This window comes from Lampris incognitus, chromosome 2 (genome assembly GCF_029633865.1).
Source record: "Lampris incognitus isolate fLamInc1 chromosome 2, fLamInc1.hap2, whole genome shotgun sequence".
NCBI lineage: Eukaryota > Metazoa > Chordata > Actinopteri > Lampriformes > Lampridae > Lampris > Lampris incognitus.
Window position 1 is genome coordinate 92,281,096 of NC_079212.1, and position 22,006 is coordinate 92,303,101.

The 22,006-nt window shown below is 46.0% G+C and overlaps 1 protein-coding gene across 1 annotated transcript in view; it reads left to right on the top strand.

The window, feature by feature from the left end:
* Window positions 1-690: 690 nt before the first annotated feature.
* Window positions 691-22,006, top strand: part of dstyk (dual serine/threonine and tyrosine protein kinase) — a 36,958-nt gene continuing 15,642 nt past the window's right edge. Inside the window, exons 1-7 of the mRNA XM_056273876.1 lie at window positions 691-1,972; window positions 3,965-4,374; window positions 7,755-8,267; window positions 8,703-8,898; window positions 15,073-15,311; window positions 19,054-19,137; window positions 19,237-19,413. Of these exons, the coding sequence (XP_056129851.1) occupies window positions 1,780-1,972; window positions 3,965-4,374; window positions 7,755-8,267; window positions 8,703-8,898; window positions 15,073-15,311; window positions 19,054-19,137; window positions 19,237-19,413 (1,812 nt within the window). The 5' untranslated portion in view covers window positions 691-1,779. The remainder of the gene's footprint in view (window positions 1,973-3,964; window positions 4,375-7,754; window positions 8,268-8,702; window positions 8,899-15,072; window positions 15,312-19,053; window positions 19,138-19,236; window positions 19,414-22,006) is intronic.

Consider the following 22,006-nt stretch of genomic DNA (forward strand, 5'->3'; position numbering starts at 1 on the left):
AGCTCATTAATGCTACATGGATCTGTCAATACTGACAGCATGTACAAGAAGTAACTCCCCGCGAACAAAAAGTGAATAATTTGATTAGTAAAGGATTGAGAAAAAAAGATTAAAAACAAAAAGATCAAGAACAAGCTGCGGAAGAACAAATTCATGCGTATAAAGGAATGATAAATGATCCCCAGAGTTTTATCTGCTGACCTATGTAATTGGGTCGTTTTGCCACAAGAGGTTACATTTGCGCAGTGGTCCCCCTTCCCTGTATTTAAGAGGCACAAACCAAGTAGGGATCTATCAGTGAGCCTTTTTCTATTGCCCCCCCACCCCCCCCAAAAAAGCAAAAACAAAAAGACATTTTGATACCCAAATTAACAATCATAATACCTAGATACTGTTTTCTTCTCGGTGTGTGACAAATGGAACGATGACATTTCTTGTGTAAAAGTATAATTCTATATTTAAAGTATTGGGCACAGTAATAAATATTACATGTCGGGGTTTTTGTTATTTGGGCTGGGGGAGTTGAGTGGGCTGATGGGTCGCAATTAAGATTCTCCTCCGGGCTGCAGCATCCCGCAGCTTCGTATCCATGTGCTGATGAAGCGCACACGCCGAAAAAAGCAAATCTCGGGGGAAAACGTCCCGATCGGCACACGACTCCCAGAATGCACCGCGGCGGCGCCCCCTGTGACCCCGCCCCGGAGTCGACTCTCTCCGGTTTATCTCACTGTTTTGCATAGCCGCGGCCGCGATGTTGTGATTTATCTCGGACACACCTCGGTCTGCATCCTCGCCGTCGTCCCCCACGCCTCCTCTTCGTCACCCCAAAAATACGAAACGTCTCGTTTTATTGTTGTTTACGTCGCCCGTCGACGAAGGCGCCAGTTTGCCACTTTCTCCGGAGCCGAGACGGACGCGGCGCTCCTCCAGAAAACACTCGGACGTCTCCGGTTGTCGTGGAGCCGCACCGCCGTCTCTTCGCCTAGCCGGGGGGGGGGGGGGGTCGGGGGCTGGCTAGCTAGCTAGGCGTCGGTGCCCCTTTTTCCCTTTTCGGTTTGTGTGTGGTCCGTACGATGTTAACCCCGGTCGGGAGTGTCTGCGTGAAGTGAACGGGCAATGCCTCGGTGCCAGGCCAAGGCGAGGACAGGAGACGCCTGCTGGCTAGTGGCGCTGGTCGGACCGTAGCTCGGACGCGGGATTAGCTAGCTTACTTTTCCGTTAGCGAAACGCTGACACTCTATCCGACGCCGGGATAACGGACGGAAGTAGGACGAGGATCCCCGGGGAGTGTGTGAAGCAAAACGGCACAACCGCTAACTATCGCGCAACACGGTCGTCTCTGGACGCCGCGTTAGGTTAACGTTGAGCGCTTCGCCTTAGCTCGCCGAGTCAAGAGTAGCAGCTCCCCGTCCCACGAGTTCGGGTCCAGATGCGCGGTCTTTACCCGCTGACAGCGGAGGTTTCGAGTACCGTGTCTGTCAAACGCCGGCGCCGGTCGGGGCTCAAGTCGAGACTTCCATCTTTCGAGTTGGTCCACCCCCCGTATGATGGACAGATAAGAGACCCGCGAGGCAGGCAGCGTGAGCTGTGACCTCCCCCCCCCCCCCCCGCCCGCCGCCGATCTGCCGCTTCAGTAAAAGTTGACTCGAGCATCTCTCGAGCCAAAGCTGCTTCATCGGGGAGTCGGGAGGACTTTTAGCTCCTTGACCTCGGCGCACATCGGGAGCAGGAGACGGACGCTGACTTCACCTGGGAGGGGGGGGGGGAGAGAGAGAGAGCATGGAGGGAAACACGCAGAAAAGTACTCCCCTAGCCCGAGAGCTCACGCGGGTATGCAACAGCTACAACAAACACTCGGTGCAGCTGAAAAAGAACCTGAAGGAGACCAACGTCTTCTTCAGGGAAATAAGGCAGAACTACAGTAACGCCTGTGCCTCGGCCATCAGCTCGGATTCGGCGTCCTTGGAGGCAGGTAGGTTTTGAGCACCTGCGGCGTCCGGATGCTGCTCGTGGTTGGTTTCCTACACATGGCGGGACCAAAATCGTGCCTTTCTCTGGTCGTTGCATGCACGTCTTTATGGTGCAAGTGTTTTAAAACTGCCGATTCAGCTGGGAAGGAAGGAAGAAACAAAAATAAGTTTGGGGTAATTCCCCCCATCACAGTGTCTTGAGATTTTTCCTCAACACCTGGACTCCAGGCAGTAGCTGGGACTAGTGGCAGCTGAAGGCCCTTCTCAAAAACATGCACCAAATATGTTCAGGGTTGTTGCTCGTGAACATCCTGGATGTCTACCATCTCATCCTTGTATGCAATGGCCCTATGTGTTGGGGGCATGTTAATGAGAGGGGTCAGCTGGTTCTTGTAAACAACAAAATTGCTTTATGTTTAAAAGACTGGCCCATTAAGTCAAGCAACTGCTAAAGCATCAAGTAGCCATTGTAGTCATGTAGTCAGTGCCACATCTGTCCTAGCGTTTCATAGCTAGAATATACCTTTCTCCCACTCCACGCTGTTCAAATACTCGTTTGTGTTTAAAAGGATCAGATCTGTGGTGGTGATTTAGGTTTGGACCACTCTGTGTGAGACATCGGCACCGATAGCCAACGGTTTTTTTTTCTTTCAATGTGGAAAAAAGAATGTTAAGCCTAAGATTAGGCATAATCAGTCAGTGAAAATGGCCCTCAATGCAACCTTTCATGACATAAGCAAACTGAGGGTCCCTACAGGCTAACTTTATATAGCTCTCAAATGTTTTGGCTGGCCTTATTCATCTAAAGAAAAACCAACGATGTCACAGTTGCAGTCTGATTGTGAGACAGTGCTTAATCTATAATCTTGTTTAGATGTTGTACATAGATCCAAAAAAAAAAACAAGCTTGTTGGAAAAAAAAATTGAGGTTTTCCAAAATAGGTCATGCCGTCCACTGCTTAGCACATGTTGGTCAGAAACTTTAGACTTCAATACATCATGTTGGACACAGTGAATACCAACAGAGTAATAGTAGATTAGACTTTTAGAACCTGGAAGATAAGGCGGGTGGGTTGTTAAAATGTAGCTCAGGCCGTGGCTGGACCCAATTTTTTTCTTCTCCTGTCGTATAACTATTTTGAACTTTGACTCAGCTTCATTGTGGATTATGAGCATTCCTCTCAAATAATTTGGTTGATCCGGTTCTTCTGCTGGCGCACCAAACCTCGGCGTTGGATAGAGGAATAAAAATGGAGGAATAAATCCCCCAAGGGTTGACACCGGGTTTGTAGTCTACATGTACTTTAAAATCTCTCCCATATCACTATCCAAGAGGGCTGATCTATACTGTAGATAAACGGCAAATCAGAGAGAGCTTTCCAGACTTGGATTAACCTGTTTCTTCTTACAGCGCCTAACAAACTTGATTTCAGAAGTTGACCAGTATTAATATGCGCAAAGAAGAGCAGCAGCGGAGTGCAAATCTCAGCCGAGGCTCAACAGTCGTCCTCAATAACATCTCCCACAATGAACCACTTTATCCTTTAGTCTTCAATATAATCAGATTTGTTAGTCTTGAGAAGTTTTGTCTGAAAACTAGTTTAAAGGCGTAACCATTAGAATGAATAAGGTCAGTCCTGTAGGAGATTTCAAATATTACACCATTAATTTCTCTGGTCCCCCCTTTAAAAAAGTATATGTCAACATATACAGACCTTCACCAACAAAATCTAACTTAACCAATTATTGCTTTGTCCAAGGTTTACCTGTACACAACAGTTAGTGAGAATACATTCATCCATTTTTTTTAGACATTTCACTGACAGACAAAAATCAAGCCAAAAAAAACAAAACAACTTCCTTTGCTGGGGTACCAAGGGTGGATAAGACTTGCTCATGGAACTATTTAGTTGTAGTCAATGGTTAACCACTTATATTTGCAAACAGTTAATACTAACACTTGGTTTTTTTCCCCCCCTTTTGTTTTCTCCTAGGCCAGCTTAGTTGCATCTCTTTCCCCAGCCATGAAGAAGAATTCCTGCGTGACACTGTGGGAGCTGCCCCTTACATCCTGGTGCTGGGCCAGGATTGTGCTGCCCGCTACCAGCTGCTTAACTGCCTACTGGGGGAGAGACTGCTTCCTTTGGGTCCTGAGGCTGGGGAGGCTTGTAAAGGAGTCCAGGGCACGGTCTGCAAAAGGAGGAAGCTATGTTTCACCCATGGGAGACAGACACGTCTTAGTCTTGCACTCCCTGGCCAGTACGAACTGGTGCACCAGCTGGCGGCCAACTGTGGCCGTTGGGATACAGTGCCACGGGAAGACCTGGAGATCCATGAGGAATGTGAAGATCCAGCCCACAGGCTGGCTGAGCTGGAGATCACCCTCCACCACCCATTACTACAGGTAGGGTTCAACCCGTGCTTTTCGACCAGGCTCTCTTTACTGGTTGAGATGTTCACTATTTGTGGAGGTGTTTTTGCACAAGATTGGGCATTTTGACATCGGCCTCCTGAACGAGGGCGTAACTGAGAAAAGTTAATTATTGCTTTGATAGTCTTTTTTTTTTGCCACTGAGCTGTCAAAGTACACAGCATGCTGTAATAAATTAATATCCTTCATATGGTGGAAGGAATGTGTCCCGCTGTGCATGGATTTCTCTCTGTAGATTATTTTCTGTTGAGGCGACTCATTGTGTGTGTGTTTTAGGCCTAAGGGGAGGATTGATTTTTTTTTTTTCTTCATCATTCTCGCTGGCTGAATCCAGCCTTTTTACTTTCACACATGGTTCAGTCTGCATAGAGATTATATGCAAGAGGTGATTAATTCCTGTGTTTTTCAGCCTTCTTCTGACCAGATTTCTGGTGCTTTTTTGGAAACATGTTGCGTTTCTTTTCAGGTCTCAGGCGTTGCTGACTTACCGAATCACAGGTCACTCCAGTAAGAGTCGTGTCGTTCACATAGCGGTGCAGTCAAACTGGCTTTCAAGCAGCGAGACCTCATAATTAGACTATCTTATGTGCTTAATTGATTGGATGTGATCTGTTGTCATTCATTATGTATGAAACTTGGAAAAAAATGCGGCTTAATCCTTTAGACCAGGACCTCCTCGCTCGTTGTCATGGAATCCAAGCTCCAGACGGCTCTGCATAGAGTCTTGGCCCTAGCGTTGCTCCGAGGCGGCCCACCCGTCTTACCCCCCCTTACGTAATAGTCTTGGTCTGGTGCAATTCACATGACCGGGCAATGGTAGAAAAAAAATCCCAAACCCTTTGCTGGGATGAAGTTGCCAGGGTTACGACTGAATCCGTGGAAATATTTTGTTGCTGTCATCACATCTTATGTTTATAGGATTTTACTCTTCAATAAATATTTTCTAAAGCCTCAAATCGAGGTGCTGAGATATATATATATATATATATATATATCTTTTCTGAGACTTTAGATATTTGCCATGACTAAGACTTCAGCTGTATTAACTCTTACCTTTCCAAATGACTCGGTCATGAGGACAAATATTCAGAATACGTTTGATGAAAATATTGATTTAATGTATTTAAAAGGATCACATTCTGTAGACCCTTATGTTGGATATTAAATTTGTCTTGCAATTAAAATATCTTATTTTTCGCTCTCTGTGATGCACAGCCCTCTGTCTTATCAAGAATTTGACCTGAATGGACAGTTTGTCTTTTGAAACATCCTTGTTGCATATCCGATTCGAGACGGTGTGATCCTAAATCTTGTTTTTCAAGGATCCCTTTTTTGCACAATTAACCCTTTTTGTAGCGTGCTCTTCAAGAAACAATGCCCCGTCTCAAGGTTAACGGTACGGTAAATGTATTATTGTTTGATACCAGGAACTGTTGGTGTAGCACGGTTCCTGCCGCTGGCACTCCAGTGTCTCGGTGTGGCGTTAAGTCTCCGCCACTGTAATGGCGGTGGGCCAGTTTTTACCCGGAGGGCGGCCGAAGTGGGAGAACCTCTCTCGTCGCTGTGATATTCACACAACCCTGTCAGAGTCACAGCCCCCCCCGCCCCACCCGCTCTCGAGTCAGCGGGCTAAAAGAGCCCCCTTGCTAATTAGCCTTCCTTTCCCATCCTGGTGGTTGCACGTTCTTCTGTCTCCAGCGGGGGGGACGCGGTAGCACGGACAGACACAGGCGGTGGTGCTGACCTATGGCCAGATGTCTGAAATACCTTTAGAGCCGCAGAACCCGGCACGCTTACTGCCAGTGAGCCGCAAGTTCACAAAGGACACGCCGCCTATTAGCAGATGGATGAGGCATTGGTACACGCGTTTTAAATGCCATTTAAAGCGTGTTGCAGGTGCGAGCGCGTGTCTGTTTGACTCCGTTGCTGCCGTGTTCATAAGAAGGTCAGACAGGAGTAAAGGAGCAAAACGGAAGGCTTCAGAACGGCCCGCTGATGAGTCAAAGCTCTGAGGCCTTCTCAGACGTTTTTATTTTGATTGGTTTGTGAACAAATATGTGCAGGCCATCTTTGTTGCGGAGACTGCTCAGTTGGTCTCGGCTCTTGTCTCTTGGAGACAGGGCTGACTGTCTCCTTTGTGAGGCTGTGCTAGTCATTACTGCTTCTCTCTCTTTTTTTTTTCCTTCCCTGTTTCAGCCCCCATCACACAAACACACACATACCCTCTCACGCTCTCCGCTATACTATTTTTGTGGCTGTTGTAATTTATCAGAAGGTTGAGCAGAACTTTTCATTTGTCACCCACTCCCCACCCGTCACTTCAGTCTTTCCCAGGAGCACCATACATGTTTTTGTACCGCCGTGTGATCAGAAATAGATGTAGCATGTGATATGTGTGGCTGACTTTTGTTTGTTTGCTTTCTCGTGCAGTGAAATACATCTTAATCACAAATTATGTTGAAGAAGTTAGCGAGGTTGTGAGATAGATTATTATTATTGTTGTAGAGTTAAAGATTTATTGTTAAGGCCCTGTCCGCTGATGATGAGTCAGGAGGTCACGAAAGGTCTCAGAAATATATATCATAATAATTGCCTCCACTGGGGGCGTCTGGGTAGTTTAGCGCTCTATTCGTTGCCTACCAGCACAGGGATCGCCGGTTCAAATCCCCATGTTACCTCCGGCATGGTCGGCAGTGTTACCAGATTTGGCAGTTTTACGCCCAATTGGGCTAATTTTTATTTGATTGGGTGGGTAAAAATGGCTCTGATAAACATAATTATTATTACATACATACACCGGACGGACAGAGAAGCCCTCTACTAAACGGCAGTTTATATAAAAAAAAGGGGGGGGGCTATTTTTGTGATGATTGGGCGGGTTCAGGGCTGTGATTGGGCTCTTTGGTCTCAGTCAAATCTGGCAACACTGTTAGTCGGGCATCCCTACAGACACAATTGGCCGTGTCTGCGAGTGGGAAGCCGGATGTGGGTATGTGTTCTGGTTGCTGCACTAGCGCCTCCTCTGGTCGGTCGGGGCACCTGTTCGGGGGAGAGGGGGGCCTCCCACACGCTACGTCCCCCTGGTGAAACTCTTCACTGTCAGGTGAAAAGAAGCGGCTGGTGACTCCACATGTATCGGAGGAGGCATGTGGTAGTCTGCAGCCCTCCCCAGATCGGCAGAGGGGGTGGAGCAGCAACCGGGAAGGCTTGGAAAAGTGGGGTATTGACTGGATACAATTGGGGAGAAAAGGGGGGAACCCCCCCCCCCAAATGGCCTCCATTTATAATGGTAAAAGGTCTTCTTGAAAAGAATAATATTGTCCATGTTTGCTTTTTTTTCTGTTGTTGATCAGGAAGCAAAGATCATGGTGGTGCCGTGCTCAAGTGTCCAGCCCATAGAGGAGGCCCTGGATGACTGCACCCGCAACATGATCCCCATCATACTCTACGCCCTCAACCAGGACTCTCTAAGTGCGGAGCAGGTGGCTGAGCTCCACAAGGTCAAAGAGATGCTCTCCTTCCCCATCTGCTTTGTCCGCATTCCTGCCACCCTGCCGGAAGCATCCCCAGAGTCTGGCCGCCGTGCGGAGAAGGAGAAAGAAAAGGAGAGGGAGAAGAGCACTCTCCATAAGCAGCTGCTTTCCCTGGGCTTCCTAAGCAGTCCTGGAGGGAACTGCCCCTGTGGCGCCCCTGCACAGACACCCAGCCCAGGCGCTAAACCTCAGAGCGTGCTGGGAGAGGCGTTTGATAGACTGCACCGGTTGCTGGTGCCCTTCGCCCGTCAGGTGCTTCAGAACCAGCAGGTGGAAGCCGCCAGCCTTCTTAATGGACTACACTGTCGCTGCCTCGATCTTTTCATCAACCAGGTCAGTGTCTGTGGGGGACACGGGAGAAAGGACACTTACTCTTGTTAATGACTCGTCTCTTTTGTCTGTTATTACTCGTATGGGACAAAGGTTAAAGCCATTACATGACTTGAAAATAATGGCGATAAGTAAAGCGGGGGAAAAAACAGTGGATAGGCCCAATTTTGTAAGTGGCAAATGTACAAAAAATATTTTCCCCCCCGAAACCTAGTAATTGTGATCAGTAATCATGATCCACAATATTTAGAAGAATAATCGGGATTATCATTTTTGTCATAATCATACAGCCTCGCAAGCATTCTTATTCATTAATATCAGCTGTTTAGTTTGGCTCATCAGGTCCCACATGGGAGTTTAGACTCTGTCTCCCAAACTGCCCCAACTGAAATAACCAACACCGGGTGTTTGTCTCTTCTACTTCCTTTTGTTCTGCAGGCTTTTGACATGCAGAGGGACCTGCAGATAACGCCCCGTAGGCTGGAATACACCCGGGAGAAGGAGGGCGAGCTCTTCACCTCCCTCATGGCCATTGCGAACCGCAAACAGGAGGAGATGAAGGAGATGATCATCGATACGCTGAGCAGCATGAAGGAGCAGCTGCTGGAGGATGCTGCCAACCTGGAGTTTACAGGTCACTTCCCAGATACCAAATGTCTTGTCGCCTCTGTGCTCCGCCGCAACAGAGATAACCGGAGATAACTGATGTAGAGGTGACTTTAAGTTTACGTGCTGCGGTACCTATTTGCTTATCGTATGCCTCTTCGCTGTTTTAGGTGGTGTTTTGTCAGTCAGAATCAGTAAATTTGAACGTGCGATGGTTGAATGGGGTCAAGTGCTCACATAAACTTGTCACAGACTGGCTACTGGGTCTGACAGGTAGGAGACCATGTGTAACTTTAAATGCCAAAAGCAGATTTATTTGCTGTATTTTACATAAATTGTTAAATGGGCGGCACGGTGGCTCAGTGGTTAGTTAGCGCAGTCGCCTCACAACAAGAAGGTCCTGGGTTCGAGCCCTGGGGTAGTCCAACCTTGGGGGGGGGGGGGGGGTCGTCCCAGGTCATCTTCTGTGTGGAGTTTGCATGTTCTCCCCGTGTCTGCGTGGGTTTCCTCCCACAGTCCAAAGACATGTAGGTCAGGTGAATCAGCCGTACTAAATTATCCCTAGGTGTGTGTGTGTGTGTGTGTGTGGGTGGGTGGGCGGGCCCTGTGATAGTCTGGCAGCCTGTCCAGGGTGTCTCCCCGCCTGCCGCCCAGTGACTGCTGGGATAGGCTCCAGCATTCCTGAGAGCAGGATAAGCGGCTTGCATAATGGATGGATGGCTGCTGAATGTTGGGTTGTTGAAAGGGTCAGGCGTGACAGTCGGTAGAATCAGTGGGTTTGTGTGTGGTGCGTTGCCGGGTGTAAGTGTGCAGGGTGGAACAAAGAGAAAGTTAGCTAAATCAAACAACAAATGGGGGATTGAGCTGTTGAGATATTCTGTTTGACCCTAGAATATTGTGTATTCAAAATAGTGGTAGCTCTTCCGAGCGGTCTCTGCTCCACCCCCTCTGCCGATCCGGGGAGGGCTGCAGACTATCACATGCCTCCGCCGATACATGTAGCCGTCAGCCGCTTCTTTTCACCTGACAGTAAGGAGTTTCACCAGGGGGTGTAGTGCGTGGGAGTATCACGCTATTCCCCCCAGTTCCCCCTCCCCTCCGAACCTCCCCTCCGAACAGGCACCCCAACCGACCAGAGGAGGCGCTATCACAGCGACCAGGACACATACCCACATCTGGCTTCCCACCCGCAGACACGGCCAATTGTTTCTGTAGGGATGCCCGACCAAGCCAGAGGTAACACGGGGATTCGAACCAGCGATCCCCATGCTGATGGGCAGCAGAATAGAGCGCCATGCCACCTGGACGCCTCAAGTTTTCTTTTTATCGTTTGGATTGTTTATCAATTTACATCCACGGACAGAAATAAATCTCCACAGAATTTAAACTTAAATTTAATAACTAGAATTTAAATTTGAGTATTGTCCGCAACGTAGAATCTCATTATAGTCGAGTTTATTTGTGTAGCCCAAATTCACAAGGCGGTCCCCAAGGGCTTTACAATCAGTACAATGTACAGCAGTGTACGACATGTAACCGCCTCCATCCTTGGACCCGAAACCCGATTGAGGAAAAACGCTACCAGAAATATCCAGACGAGAGATTTAGTTTTGGATGGAGAGCTCATTCCGGGCTGCATTTTTTTGCTGTTCTGGCTTTGATTTATTGTGATATAAGCAGATATAATTAGGTTGTTGAAAACAAACAAGATTTTATTTTGGCATACTTCCAATTAGAACAGTGTCCTCTTTTGATGTGACGGGACTTCCCAAAGAGTTGTGCAGCCGCTCCACATGCTTCATATTAAACAAATAAAAGAATATTAGGGTTCTGTCATCCTCTTTATCATCTAGTTTTCGTTTTCGTAGGGCTGGGCGATATTGACAAAAATATAATATCCCGATATTTTTGACTGAAAACCTCCATCAATAGCGTGATGATATTTTGGGGATGACTACTGGTGCTTTTATAAGACACTAAAAGGAATATTTAGAGAAATTATCACTCGTAATGTGGATAGAGGCATCAGCTGTCAGTCTGAATGACATTATTTAAGTTGGATCTCCATATTACGATAACCGAAACCCCAGACGGTATCTCGTCTCGCATCATGATGTCAGTATTATGATGATGTGTGGCCCAGTTCTAATTGACAGCGGCTCACTTTTCCACTGAGATGTTTCTCAGTGTAAAAGTGAAGTTTTGTTCATGATAGTCGGGACTAGATGCTGTATATAAGGACTTTCAGTGCAAAATGAGGCTTCCACCACTGGCAGAGGTCTGACCCTTGAACTGGAAAGTGATTTTAATCATGAAATATAAGATTACAAATGAGAAATTATGTTTTTATAAATTAATTCATGGTACATGAATTATTTTATCAAATAATAGTACTTTTTTTCCGCTCCCCAATTGTATCCAGCCAATTACCCCACTCTTCCGAGCCCTTTCGGTCTCTGCTCCACCCCCTCTGCCGATCCGGGGAGGGCTGCAGACTACCACATGCCTCTTTTGATACATGTGGAGGGACGTAGCGCGTGGGAGGATCACACTATTACCCCCAGTTCCCCCTCCCCCCCTGAACAGGCGCTCCGACCGACCAGAGGAGGCACCAGTGCAGCGACCAGGACACATACCCACATCGGGCTTCCTATCCGCAGACACGGCCAATTGTGTCTGTAGGGACGTCTGACCAAGCCAGAGGTAACACAGGGCTTCGAACCGGCGATCCCCGTGTTGGTAGGCAACGGAATAGATCGCTATGCTACCTGGATGCCCCAGCATTACATATTTTGAGCTGAAAACATCTTGGTTTGGGTAGAACAAATTGCCCTCATGATAAATGACAACAAAAAACGAGACTCTTGCTTTGAATCTGTGCTTCTTCTTCTTTTGTGTCCGTGGATAAATACACATTACTATCACCCCCCCTGCTAACTTAATATGGGGCATCAAAAACACTGAGTCCTATGTGACTCAGGTGGCCCTCATCAGGTCCTGGATATGTTGGATCAACCTACTCTTTAAGCTTGGTGATAGAGCTGATGTAGAGCTCTGACAAAGCACATAACTGACCTGCTGTGGTTTGGCTACACGCAGACCTGAGACTCACTCAGACCTGAGACTCAGTCCTGAGACTCACTCAGACCTGAGACTCAGTCCTGAGACTTACTCAGACCTGAGACTCACGCAGACCTGAGACTCACTCAGACCTGAGACTCAAAGGCATCACCTCATCTGTCATTAGACTCTGGCCCGCTTTGCTGGATCTGGCTTCAGCTGGCTGCTCTCTACAACCTGGCCAAAGCTGGTCAGCAGCTCTGACTTCAGGATTAAAATATTTTTGTAGAAAAAAAACACAGAATTTTCCTTTTACACTCTGAAGGGGGTTTCGCAGCAGTGTTGTTGTACTCCTTCTGATGATAAATTAATGTTTCATAAAGTAGGTGACTCGGAGAAGAATGAAGAATAAAAACTGTCAGTTGTCAGTTGTTCCTTTTGTTCTCTCGCTCTCGTATTGATAGCAAAGGATGATTTACAGTGTGTGACTGATCCTCACTGGGTTTTTTCTTCCAAATCCTGGCTTTCACTCTTTGGCTCACCTACTAGTAAATGGAGATGCAAACCAAACCATACGATGCCGTAGTTGGCTCCAATAAGGCCAAACAGTACTAATGGAGACAAGTAAAGAGACTCGTTTTGCGACTTCCAAGTGTGACTTTCTGTCTCTGCCAGCAACAAGACCAGCAGCAATCAGTGGCACACTGTCCCAAAGGACACATGATTTCTATTTTCATACATGAGTCACTTTCATACATAGGTTTTTACATGAGGAGCTTGCATGAATTGTTTAGCAATTAGTCCTTCTGTTTGATTGATGGTCATTACATTATTGAATACAAATGCCCCGGTTGTGTCCCGAGTTTGCCATGCATGAATTCGATGCGATATGAGTCTCTTGAATGATGAACTTTCTCCAAGATGCTTAATTGTTTCCCATGCCAGCATCTTGCATACCGACCCATCAGCCGGCGACCGGAGTCAGCCGATTTTCAGCGTGATTGGCCGTGACTGGCAACCGACCAGTCAGTCTCAGATATATCCAGTTCTGTGCCGGTCAAATTTACATGCATGCACCACACAGTGGTTCAAGTCCCACACAGCAACACAGACGGTAACACCACAGCCATACACACACACACACACACACATGCTAAAACAGCACACAACATCATACTGTGCACTTCTCTACATGTTCGTACATGCTGTGTCTCTCGCTCTCTCTCTCTCACTTGCCGATAGTGTGTGTGTGTTTGTGTGTGGCTGTGACATTAATGTCTGTGCCGCCAATGACATGTCAGCATAAAAAATGTTGAAGAGTGAAGAACACACAAAGCTTGCAATATGTTTTTTTTTTCTTCAGTTTTTCCTCCCAAACTGTACTAGCCCAATTACCCCACTCTTCTGAGCCTTCCCGGTCGCTGCTCCACCCCTCTGCTGCCGCTTCTTTTCACCTGACAGCGAGGAGTTTCACCAGCGGGACGTAGCGCGTGGGAGGATCACGCTATTCCCCCTAGTTCCCCCTCCCCCTCGAACAGGCGCCCCGACTGACCAGAGGACGCGCTAGTGCAGCGAGCAGGACACGTACCCACATGCGGTTTCCCACCCGCGGACATGGCCAATTGTGTCTGTGGGGACGCCTGACCAAACCGTAGGTAACAAGAGGATTCGAACCGGAGATCCCCGTGTTGGTAGGCAACGGAATAGACCGCCATGCTACCCGGACGCCCTAAAGCTCGCAATTTGTAATACCTGTAAGGCCAAAATAACCTGTGGAGGAACAACTACGAAAACATTTGGAACAACAAACACTCAGAAACTTAAGAAACCATCACCTGGCTGAAAATGCTCAATTTAAAAAGCAGCAAAGGCAAAGCGGCTACAACTAAAGCTAGCGGGAACACAAAGCCAGTCATGAGCCACCAGACTCTTCTCTTTCACTGGTATCAGCAATGATGTAAATGAATGACATTGGGTGTGTTGTTGTATAGATCTGTTGCACCTGTTTTCTTTTGGACATGTAAAACAGTTAGATGAAGTGGGGTATACTACAGTTCCTTTTCAGTTGGATTTTATTTGTACAGAAAAGCTCTTCAGTAACCTGGAGCACTTTTTTTATTTGGGGTTTGTTTGAGTGAGTGTGAGAGCAGGTCCTGTAACCTGGTGCAGTTTTGGAGAAAATGCAAAAGTTATTTAATATTCAGTGTTGTAGTATGAACATAACAATCGAAAGAAAAAAATTAAATTAAAGAAAAGTTACAAAAATGTTTGTGTATGCTGTCAATTATAGTTCTTGGATAAAAAGAATATCAGAATCGGCTAGAATTGGAATCAGCATGTCAGACTTTTAAAAATCGGAATCGGCAAAGAAAATTTCAGTTGGTGCATCTCTAATTTCACAGTAGCCTGGGAACTAGACAAATCTGCAAGCTCATGGTTTACATTTGCTCTTGCAGATCTGGCAGATTTCCGACTGACCTGCCCCGGGTCGAGCCGATTACAACTGTTTATCTAATATGGGGTGGATTTGATACAATGATTTATAGCCTTATTTTTTTCCCCACCTGCCTTCCGGGAACTCTGCCTCTGATTGGCTAGTACCCGTTGCCTCCAGTGGTGAGGTTGGTTATGGTTAGGGATATGGTTAGCCAATCAGAGGCAGAGTAGGAGCGGGTCTTCCTGGAATGCATGTGGGGAAAAAAAATAACGCTGATGCACAGGCTAGCGCCGTTGGTTGCCGCTGATGTAGAACAGTCTGTTGAATCCGCTATGGCGTCAGTATTAAACGAACTAGACGGTATATTTTCTCTAAAATAATAACAAACAACTGCACTTAAAGGTTTTGTTAAAAAAGATGTGTTTGCCGTACTTCCGACAGGATTTGGCAGAAGTTCAAGTGCTATGTCACACGTTTCATTACTCTGATTGTTTGTAGGTCTATCTAATTGCGTCCAGAGGCATTTTGGTCTGCGCCTATTGGTGATACCCCTTGGAAATAAAAAATGAACTGAGAGGAGCCAGACTCATTAGCATTTGCTAATTTCACAGTGATAAGAGCTTATACATCACATGTAGTAGATTGGAGAGCAGTTCATTGTTTTTGGTTTCTTGATCCTAAAAACCTGTTTCTTCTTACCCACAGACATCATTGTGACCACCAGCGGAGAGCCCGTTACTTCAAAAGAGATCAAATCCTGCATCCAGCACATCCAGGAGCTGATAGTCGTTCGTTTAAACCAAGCAGTGGCCAACAAGCTCATCAGCTCGGTGGACTACTTAAGGGAAAGCTTTGTAGGAACCCTGGAGCGCTGCCTCAGCAGTCTGGAGAAGTCCAACATGGAGTCCTCTGTCCACAATGTCACCTCCAATCACTTAAAACAGGTGGGCTGTGTTCTTTGATGAAGCGAAGTAGTAAAACTAGTCGAATACACATGACAATAAAAGGCAGAATTCAGCAGTGAAATATCAAATGAATGAATCATCTGCAAAGCTAACAGGTTAAAACAGTTAAATTTGGAGGATGTTATATTTCTGGGTGAAAATTACAATCGCATTTGATTACCTCTGAAAGGTGAGAAAGACTTCACCTGCAGCAAGAATAGCTGTGTCACAGTCAAATTGATCAAATAATAATAATGAAAATTGCAAATAGTGTATGAATACATCCTTACTTCTGCAGATTAATTTGGATTTGGTCCAGTGTTTCAGTCCTGGATAAAAAATTTAATTCTGAATCGCAGGTGGCACGCCATACCAATAGAGTAGTGTCTTGATGGTTCCCTCTCAATTGAGGAACTAGAAAGAGCCGGGTTTTTTTTTTTAACTGCAATTCCTGAGATGTTGCATTATTTTCTTCAGTTGAAATGTGCTAATGATGCAGTGATTCTGTTGGACAATGAATCAATATTACAGTAGAACAACATTCCAACATAGTTGGATGTAGGCACCAGAGAATTTTTTGGGACTACAAACAAGGTGTAGCAACCATTATGGCTTTGGGTGCCCTCAGCTCACTAGTAAATAGTCTGCATCCTTATCAAAATGAGATCCTCGCACCAGTACTAACACAGGTAGTCTAAACGTCTTCAAATTACATCGCCATGTTGTTCTACATTTATGTTGATCATCTGTCCAACAGAAGAACGGCCACATCGGTGTCACATTTCAGTCTTTTTCCCTGCTGGCATTGTTTCCAACATGTACGTGTTTGCCGCTGGTACTAACAAATGTTAGTACCATTAAATGGAGAGTAGAGAGTGTTTCCAACCATGGTAACGATGACGGTTAGTATTATGGGATCTGACTCTGTGATCCAGATGGATAAAATAATGATTTATGACAGTAGAAATGTTATGGATTGCAACTTTAACTCCTCTGTTATTTTACATTAAAATCGAGCATCAGGCCGTGGCTCTTATACTTAGCACATGTCTGACTGGTATAAAAAGTGTTGGACACATTCGTAAATTGTCTCTTTATGCTGATGACCTGGTGCTGTTTTGTCTAATCTAGGCCTTTCCATCCCTAAGCAATGTAAATCATTTTAGGTTTTGGGGAAAAAAAAATCTCAGGTTATCAGATTTATTTAATAATAAGTTAACCGTCATGTACAATGTCAAGCCTGCTGGAGAAGCTCAAGCAATTCCTAACCTGATGGTGAATGCTTCAACTTTCTCTAGCTGGTAGTTTATTCTATTGACCACCAAATTCATCTCCACGAAAGACATTTTAATTTACCTTAGTTGTCATGCCCAAACTTTTGCTCCTTTTCCTAACATCACCAGTTTTTATATGTAATTTTTCAAAGACGTGGATCTGTTCATATCGAATTTTATTTGGAATAAAAGCCTCTTCTCGGATATGGAATTCTTATCTGGAAAGATGGTACTACCTATACATGTTATTATTGTGTAGCATAATGGCTGGGAGGCTTCGAAGGAGAACTGATGTTGTTTGGCAGGTTGTTCGGAAAAGGACAAATTTTTCCACCCATGTGTTTTAGACATGGCTTGCACCTGTTTAAGGTTACACACAGACCCTATTTATTTATCCAAGAGCAGGCTGGCAAGGCTACACCTGGCAGTGGACCTGACCTGCTCAAGAATTCAGGCTCCAGCAGCTCCTTGTAATGTGTTCTGGTCCTACTAGGAGCCAGTTTCATTCTGTTCTAAGATTTTATGAAACATAATAAATTTTTAGCAAAAACGGTGGCCCTGATCTTATAATTGCAACCTTTGGAGTTGGCTCTCCTGCCAGACAGAGTCTTCTCAAAGTGCAAGTCAGCGGTGCCACCGTCATACGCTCACTGACTTGAGGAGGTCAGCATCACATCTCCAACTGGAAAAGCTCAGCTATTCTGTTAATGGTTCTGCATAGAAAGTCATTTATAAATTACTTTCAAAATGAATTTCCTCCTAGAAAGAGAAGGACCCATTTACCACCTCCCCAAACCCAACCCCCCCACCCTTTTTTTCTTCTTTTTCTTTGTAGGCTGGTTTTGATTTGTATTGTATATGTGTGGTTTTTGACTCAGGAAAAGTTGAATATTGGTCAGGTTGAATCTTCCTAAACAATACTTTCTGGTCAGATAAGATATACTTTATTAATCTCCATGGGGAAATTCACCCTTTGCATTTAACCCATCCTAGCCATGTGGCTAGGAGCAGTGAGCTGCCACTGCGCAGCGCTCAGGGACCAAATCAGTACAGTATTGCTGGAGTTGATTGCTGCATACACAAACAAAGGAAATTAAGATATTTGAATAGATGTCATGGCATGTTAAAATCCTTTGCTGTAAATGGTGGGGGTGTAAAATTGCAAGTTTCATCACAATACGATATTATATCAATTCTTTGTGGACAACAATACGATATTTGCTGAAAGTCTGTCACGATACGATTTCGATTCAATTCCAGGGCTTGCAATCAGTATGAGATGATATCGCGTCCATTTACATAGTCGGTTACATTTATATCAACTCACAAAAAGCAACTAAAATATGATTTGACGGGCGTCCGGGTAGCGTAGTGGTCTGTACCGTTGCTTACCAATACGGTGATCGCTGGTTCAAATCCCCGCGTTACCTCCTGCTTGGTCGGGCGTCCCTACAGACACAGTTGGCCGTGTCTGCGGGTGGGAAGCCAGATGTGGGTATGCGTCTTGGTCGCTGCACTAGTGCCTCCTCTGGTTGGTCGGGGTGCCTGTTCGGGGGGGAGGGGGAACTGGGGGGAATAGTGTGACCTTCCCACATGGTACGTCCCCTTGGTGAAACTCCTCACTATCAGGTGAAAAGGAGCGGCTGGCAACTGCATATGTATCGGAGGAGGCATGTGGTAGTCTGCAGCCCTCCCCAGACTGGCAGAGGGGGTGGAGCAGCGACCAGGACAGCTCGGAAGAGTGGGGTAATTGGCCAGATACAACTGGGGAGAAAAAGGGGGGAGAAAAAACACGATTTGACAATTTTATTGCTGAGCTCTTCCAGACATTTAAATCAAAATAATCTTAGACCTGTTGTTCACTATGAAGTGCCACATTTCTCATGGTTAAGTGCAAATGTTTTTTTAATCAGTTAACTTCCAATTGACCTTTCAGTTATAAACATAAACCATGTCTGTGCCTCATCACTTTGGATTTACAAAGTTATGTCTGTGGCTAGTGGTTTAGAGATACTGAGCTTTAAAATCTTCACATCCTAGACGTATCTTAAAAGATGATGGTATGGATCGACGTTTCCACTTTGCATCGACGATATTGGGTCATTGATCACTGAATCGATATATTGATCCAGATCGATCGATAGTTACACCCCTAGAACCCGAATAAAAGTGCAGAGGGGGTCAGATGGAGTTGTTTATTGGTCAACAGACTAATGGAGAGACAAGCCAATGTTTTCTGACAGAAACAACTCTAATTCGAGGAAGCACATGGGCTTGTCTCCTGCATTAGCAAAAATGGCTGAATCAATGGTCAGGAGACCTATTTCAACTCCAGTTTGTAAAGTAATTTTGGCAAAGTACAAAGTAAAAATTACTTTTGAAAATAAGCTTCAAAAGAGTATAAGAAATCATGGTACCTTAGATTGTAGTTTTCATTCACATTGTATGCCTTTCCTTCATGACCTCAGATATTGAATGCTGCCTATCATGTGGAGGTGACGTTTCATTCAGGATCCTCTGTCACGAGGCTAGTCTGGGAGCAGATCAAACAGGTAGGAAACCCACCTATCCAGCCACATGTGAAATACCTGGTGACCAGTGAGGTGATAGTTTCTATTTCTGAGTCACATTTTTCTCTCCCTCTGTTTCAGATTATACAGAGGATAACGTTTGTGAATCCTCCTGCCATCACTCCAGAGTGGAAGCGAAAAGTAGCCCAGGATGCCATCGAGAGTCTCAGTGCTGCCAAGCTGGCCAAGAGCATATGCTCCCAGTTCAGAACGCGCCTCAACAGCTCCCATGATGCCTTTGCTGCATCCCTGCGCCAGGTTAACTTTCTTTATAATTTTTTTCTCATGTAACTCTCACTGTTTCAAAGCCTGACACGTTTGAAGGTCTGCAGTGGTAATGAAATGGTGTCCTTACAGTGTAGAGCCAAGCAAATGTCATTACAATGATATATATTATGTACACGGGGCCACCCCTGTGTACATAATATATACCATTGTAATGACATTTGCCATTCTAGTAACTGCTGTTACGACTACTACTTTCGGCTTCTCCCGTTGGGGGTCACCACAGCGGATCATCCGTTTCCATTTCTTCCTGTCCTCCATTTAATTTGTCCTCCAATTCATTCCATTCCATTCGAGTTGGAATTTTATTGGAATTCCGTTCCAATTTGCCATTCTAGTAACTGTTCCCAAATTACTTTTCAATAACAGCATGCAGAATCACTTGCATGACTCCAAATGCAGCTACGCTTGGTAAGGCACCAATGCATGTTTTAGGTTTTTGTTGCGTTACTGGCACAAATATTTCACTCTGCTATAATTTACCAGCAAGTCATACTGACTACTGCTTTGCTAAATAGCTTTCTAAGCCAGCTGGATAGCAACTATCTGACGAGTCAGTTGACGCTTGGCTGGTGCCAAGTTGGCTTCCATCGCTTTTTGTGTGTCTTTGGGGTGTAGGAAATTCCTGTAGGATTTCCCTCGCTGCCACTTTAAACAAACATGTCATGAAACCATTTGTTGTTCATGACTGAATGATTCATGATTGAATAAAATTTGGTTATCTGTGCAGGATTAGCGCTTCCTAATGGTGAGAGAGGGGGCACTGAGTACTGATAATGAACAAGGGATGCACTGGGATCACTTTTTCATGGCCCATACAGTTTCCGAGTGTGAATCTTTTTTTTTGGGGGGGGGGGGGCCCATTTTCTCTGTAATTGTATCCGGCCAATTACCTCACTCTTCCGAGCCGTCCCGGTCGCTGCTCCACCCCCTCTGCCGATCCGGGGAGGGCTGCAGACTACCACATGCCTCCTCCCATACATGTGGAGTCGCCAGCCATTTATTTTCACCTGACAGTGAGGAGTTTCACCAGGGGGACGTAGCGCGTGGGAGGATCATGCTACTCCCCCCAGTTCCCCCTCCCCCCTGAACAGGCGCCCCGACCAACCAGAGGAGGCGCTAGTGCAGCAACCAGGACACTTCCTACCCGCAGACACGGCCACGTTGGTAGTCAACGGAATAGACCGCCACACCACCCGGGACGCCATGAGTGTGAATCTTTAAGTATCGTCACATATCGGGTACCGTTTCGATGCTTTACCTTTGCTGGAAAGTGCAGATTTAGACAGCTAGGCTACATTTATGCCGCAGGTCTTGGTGCCTGATTTGGATTTTTTGTTAAAATCCCATCTTTTGTCTGTGATGTTTACATTACATGGCCTGTATTTGGACTGTGTGTTTACCCGGCCATGCATCTTAATGTGACACACATGCACATACAGCAACATGTGATGTTTGAACAGCAGTGTGGGCGACAGATGGAGGCCAAACATTGAGCCCGAGTGAGCTGATGCTTATTCCAAAAGGTGTTGGTGGTGAGATGACAGAGAAGGGCTGTCGGATGCATTTCTTCTTAATCTTTGTGTGCAGGATACAACATCATTGAAACAGAAAGTGTTAAAAACTCAAATCTATAAATGAAGAACTTAACAACGATCATATCAACAATATCAAACATGCAATCATGTTTTAAGGTGGGAATGTGCTGTCGATCTAGTGGGTTGATGCTCGCACAACGGATACTGCCATGTGGCTGGATGAGCGGTGGGGCTGTCGTACATTTGTCTAATGACTCCCAGTGGCTGGAAAACAATGACTGTTTTTTCAGTCATTGTTCCCATCACCTCTCCTGACAGAGCACTTCGTTTCTCCAGCTCGTCTCACTCAGGAAGTCATGCGAGGTGTTGAGTGTGTTGTCATGGGTCATTTCTGGGGTCAGAAATCCATCCATCCATCCATTATCTGAACCGCTTATCCTGTTCTCAGGGTCGCGGGGATGCTGGAGCCTATCCCAGCAGTCAGGGGGCGTCAGGCGGGGAGACACCCTGGACAGGCTGCTAGGCCATCACAGGGTCGAGACACAAACACACACACACACAAACACATTCATACCTAGGGACAATTTAGTACGGCTGATTCACCTGACCTACATGTCTTTGGACTGTGGGAGGAAACCGGAGCCCCCGGAGGAAACCCACGCAGACACGGGGAGAACATGCAAACTCCACACAGAGGACGACTCGGGATGACCCAGCAAGGTTGGACTACCCCGGGGCTCGAACCCAGAACCTTATTGCTGTGAGGCGGCCACACTAACCACTGCGCCACCGTGCTGCCGGCAAAAATCCAATCAGCATTTAATTTTAGGTTGGATCAATTTCAGGTTGGATCTAGAAAAGTGCTATAAAAGAATGTAACTTGACTGATTGATCTTGGCGATCGGAGTCGTATCAGAATTTAATACCACATATTAAGGAGGCCTGTATCCGATCTGAATCAGACACCATGCGTTTTCTGCTGTTTATACTTGGAACAGTTAAATCCAGTCCGAGTCAAATGTGTGGGG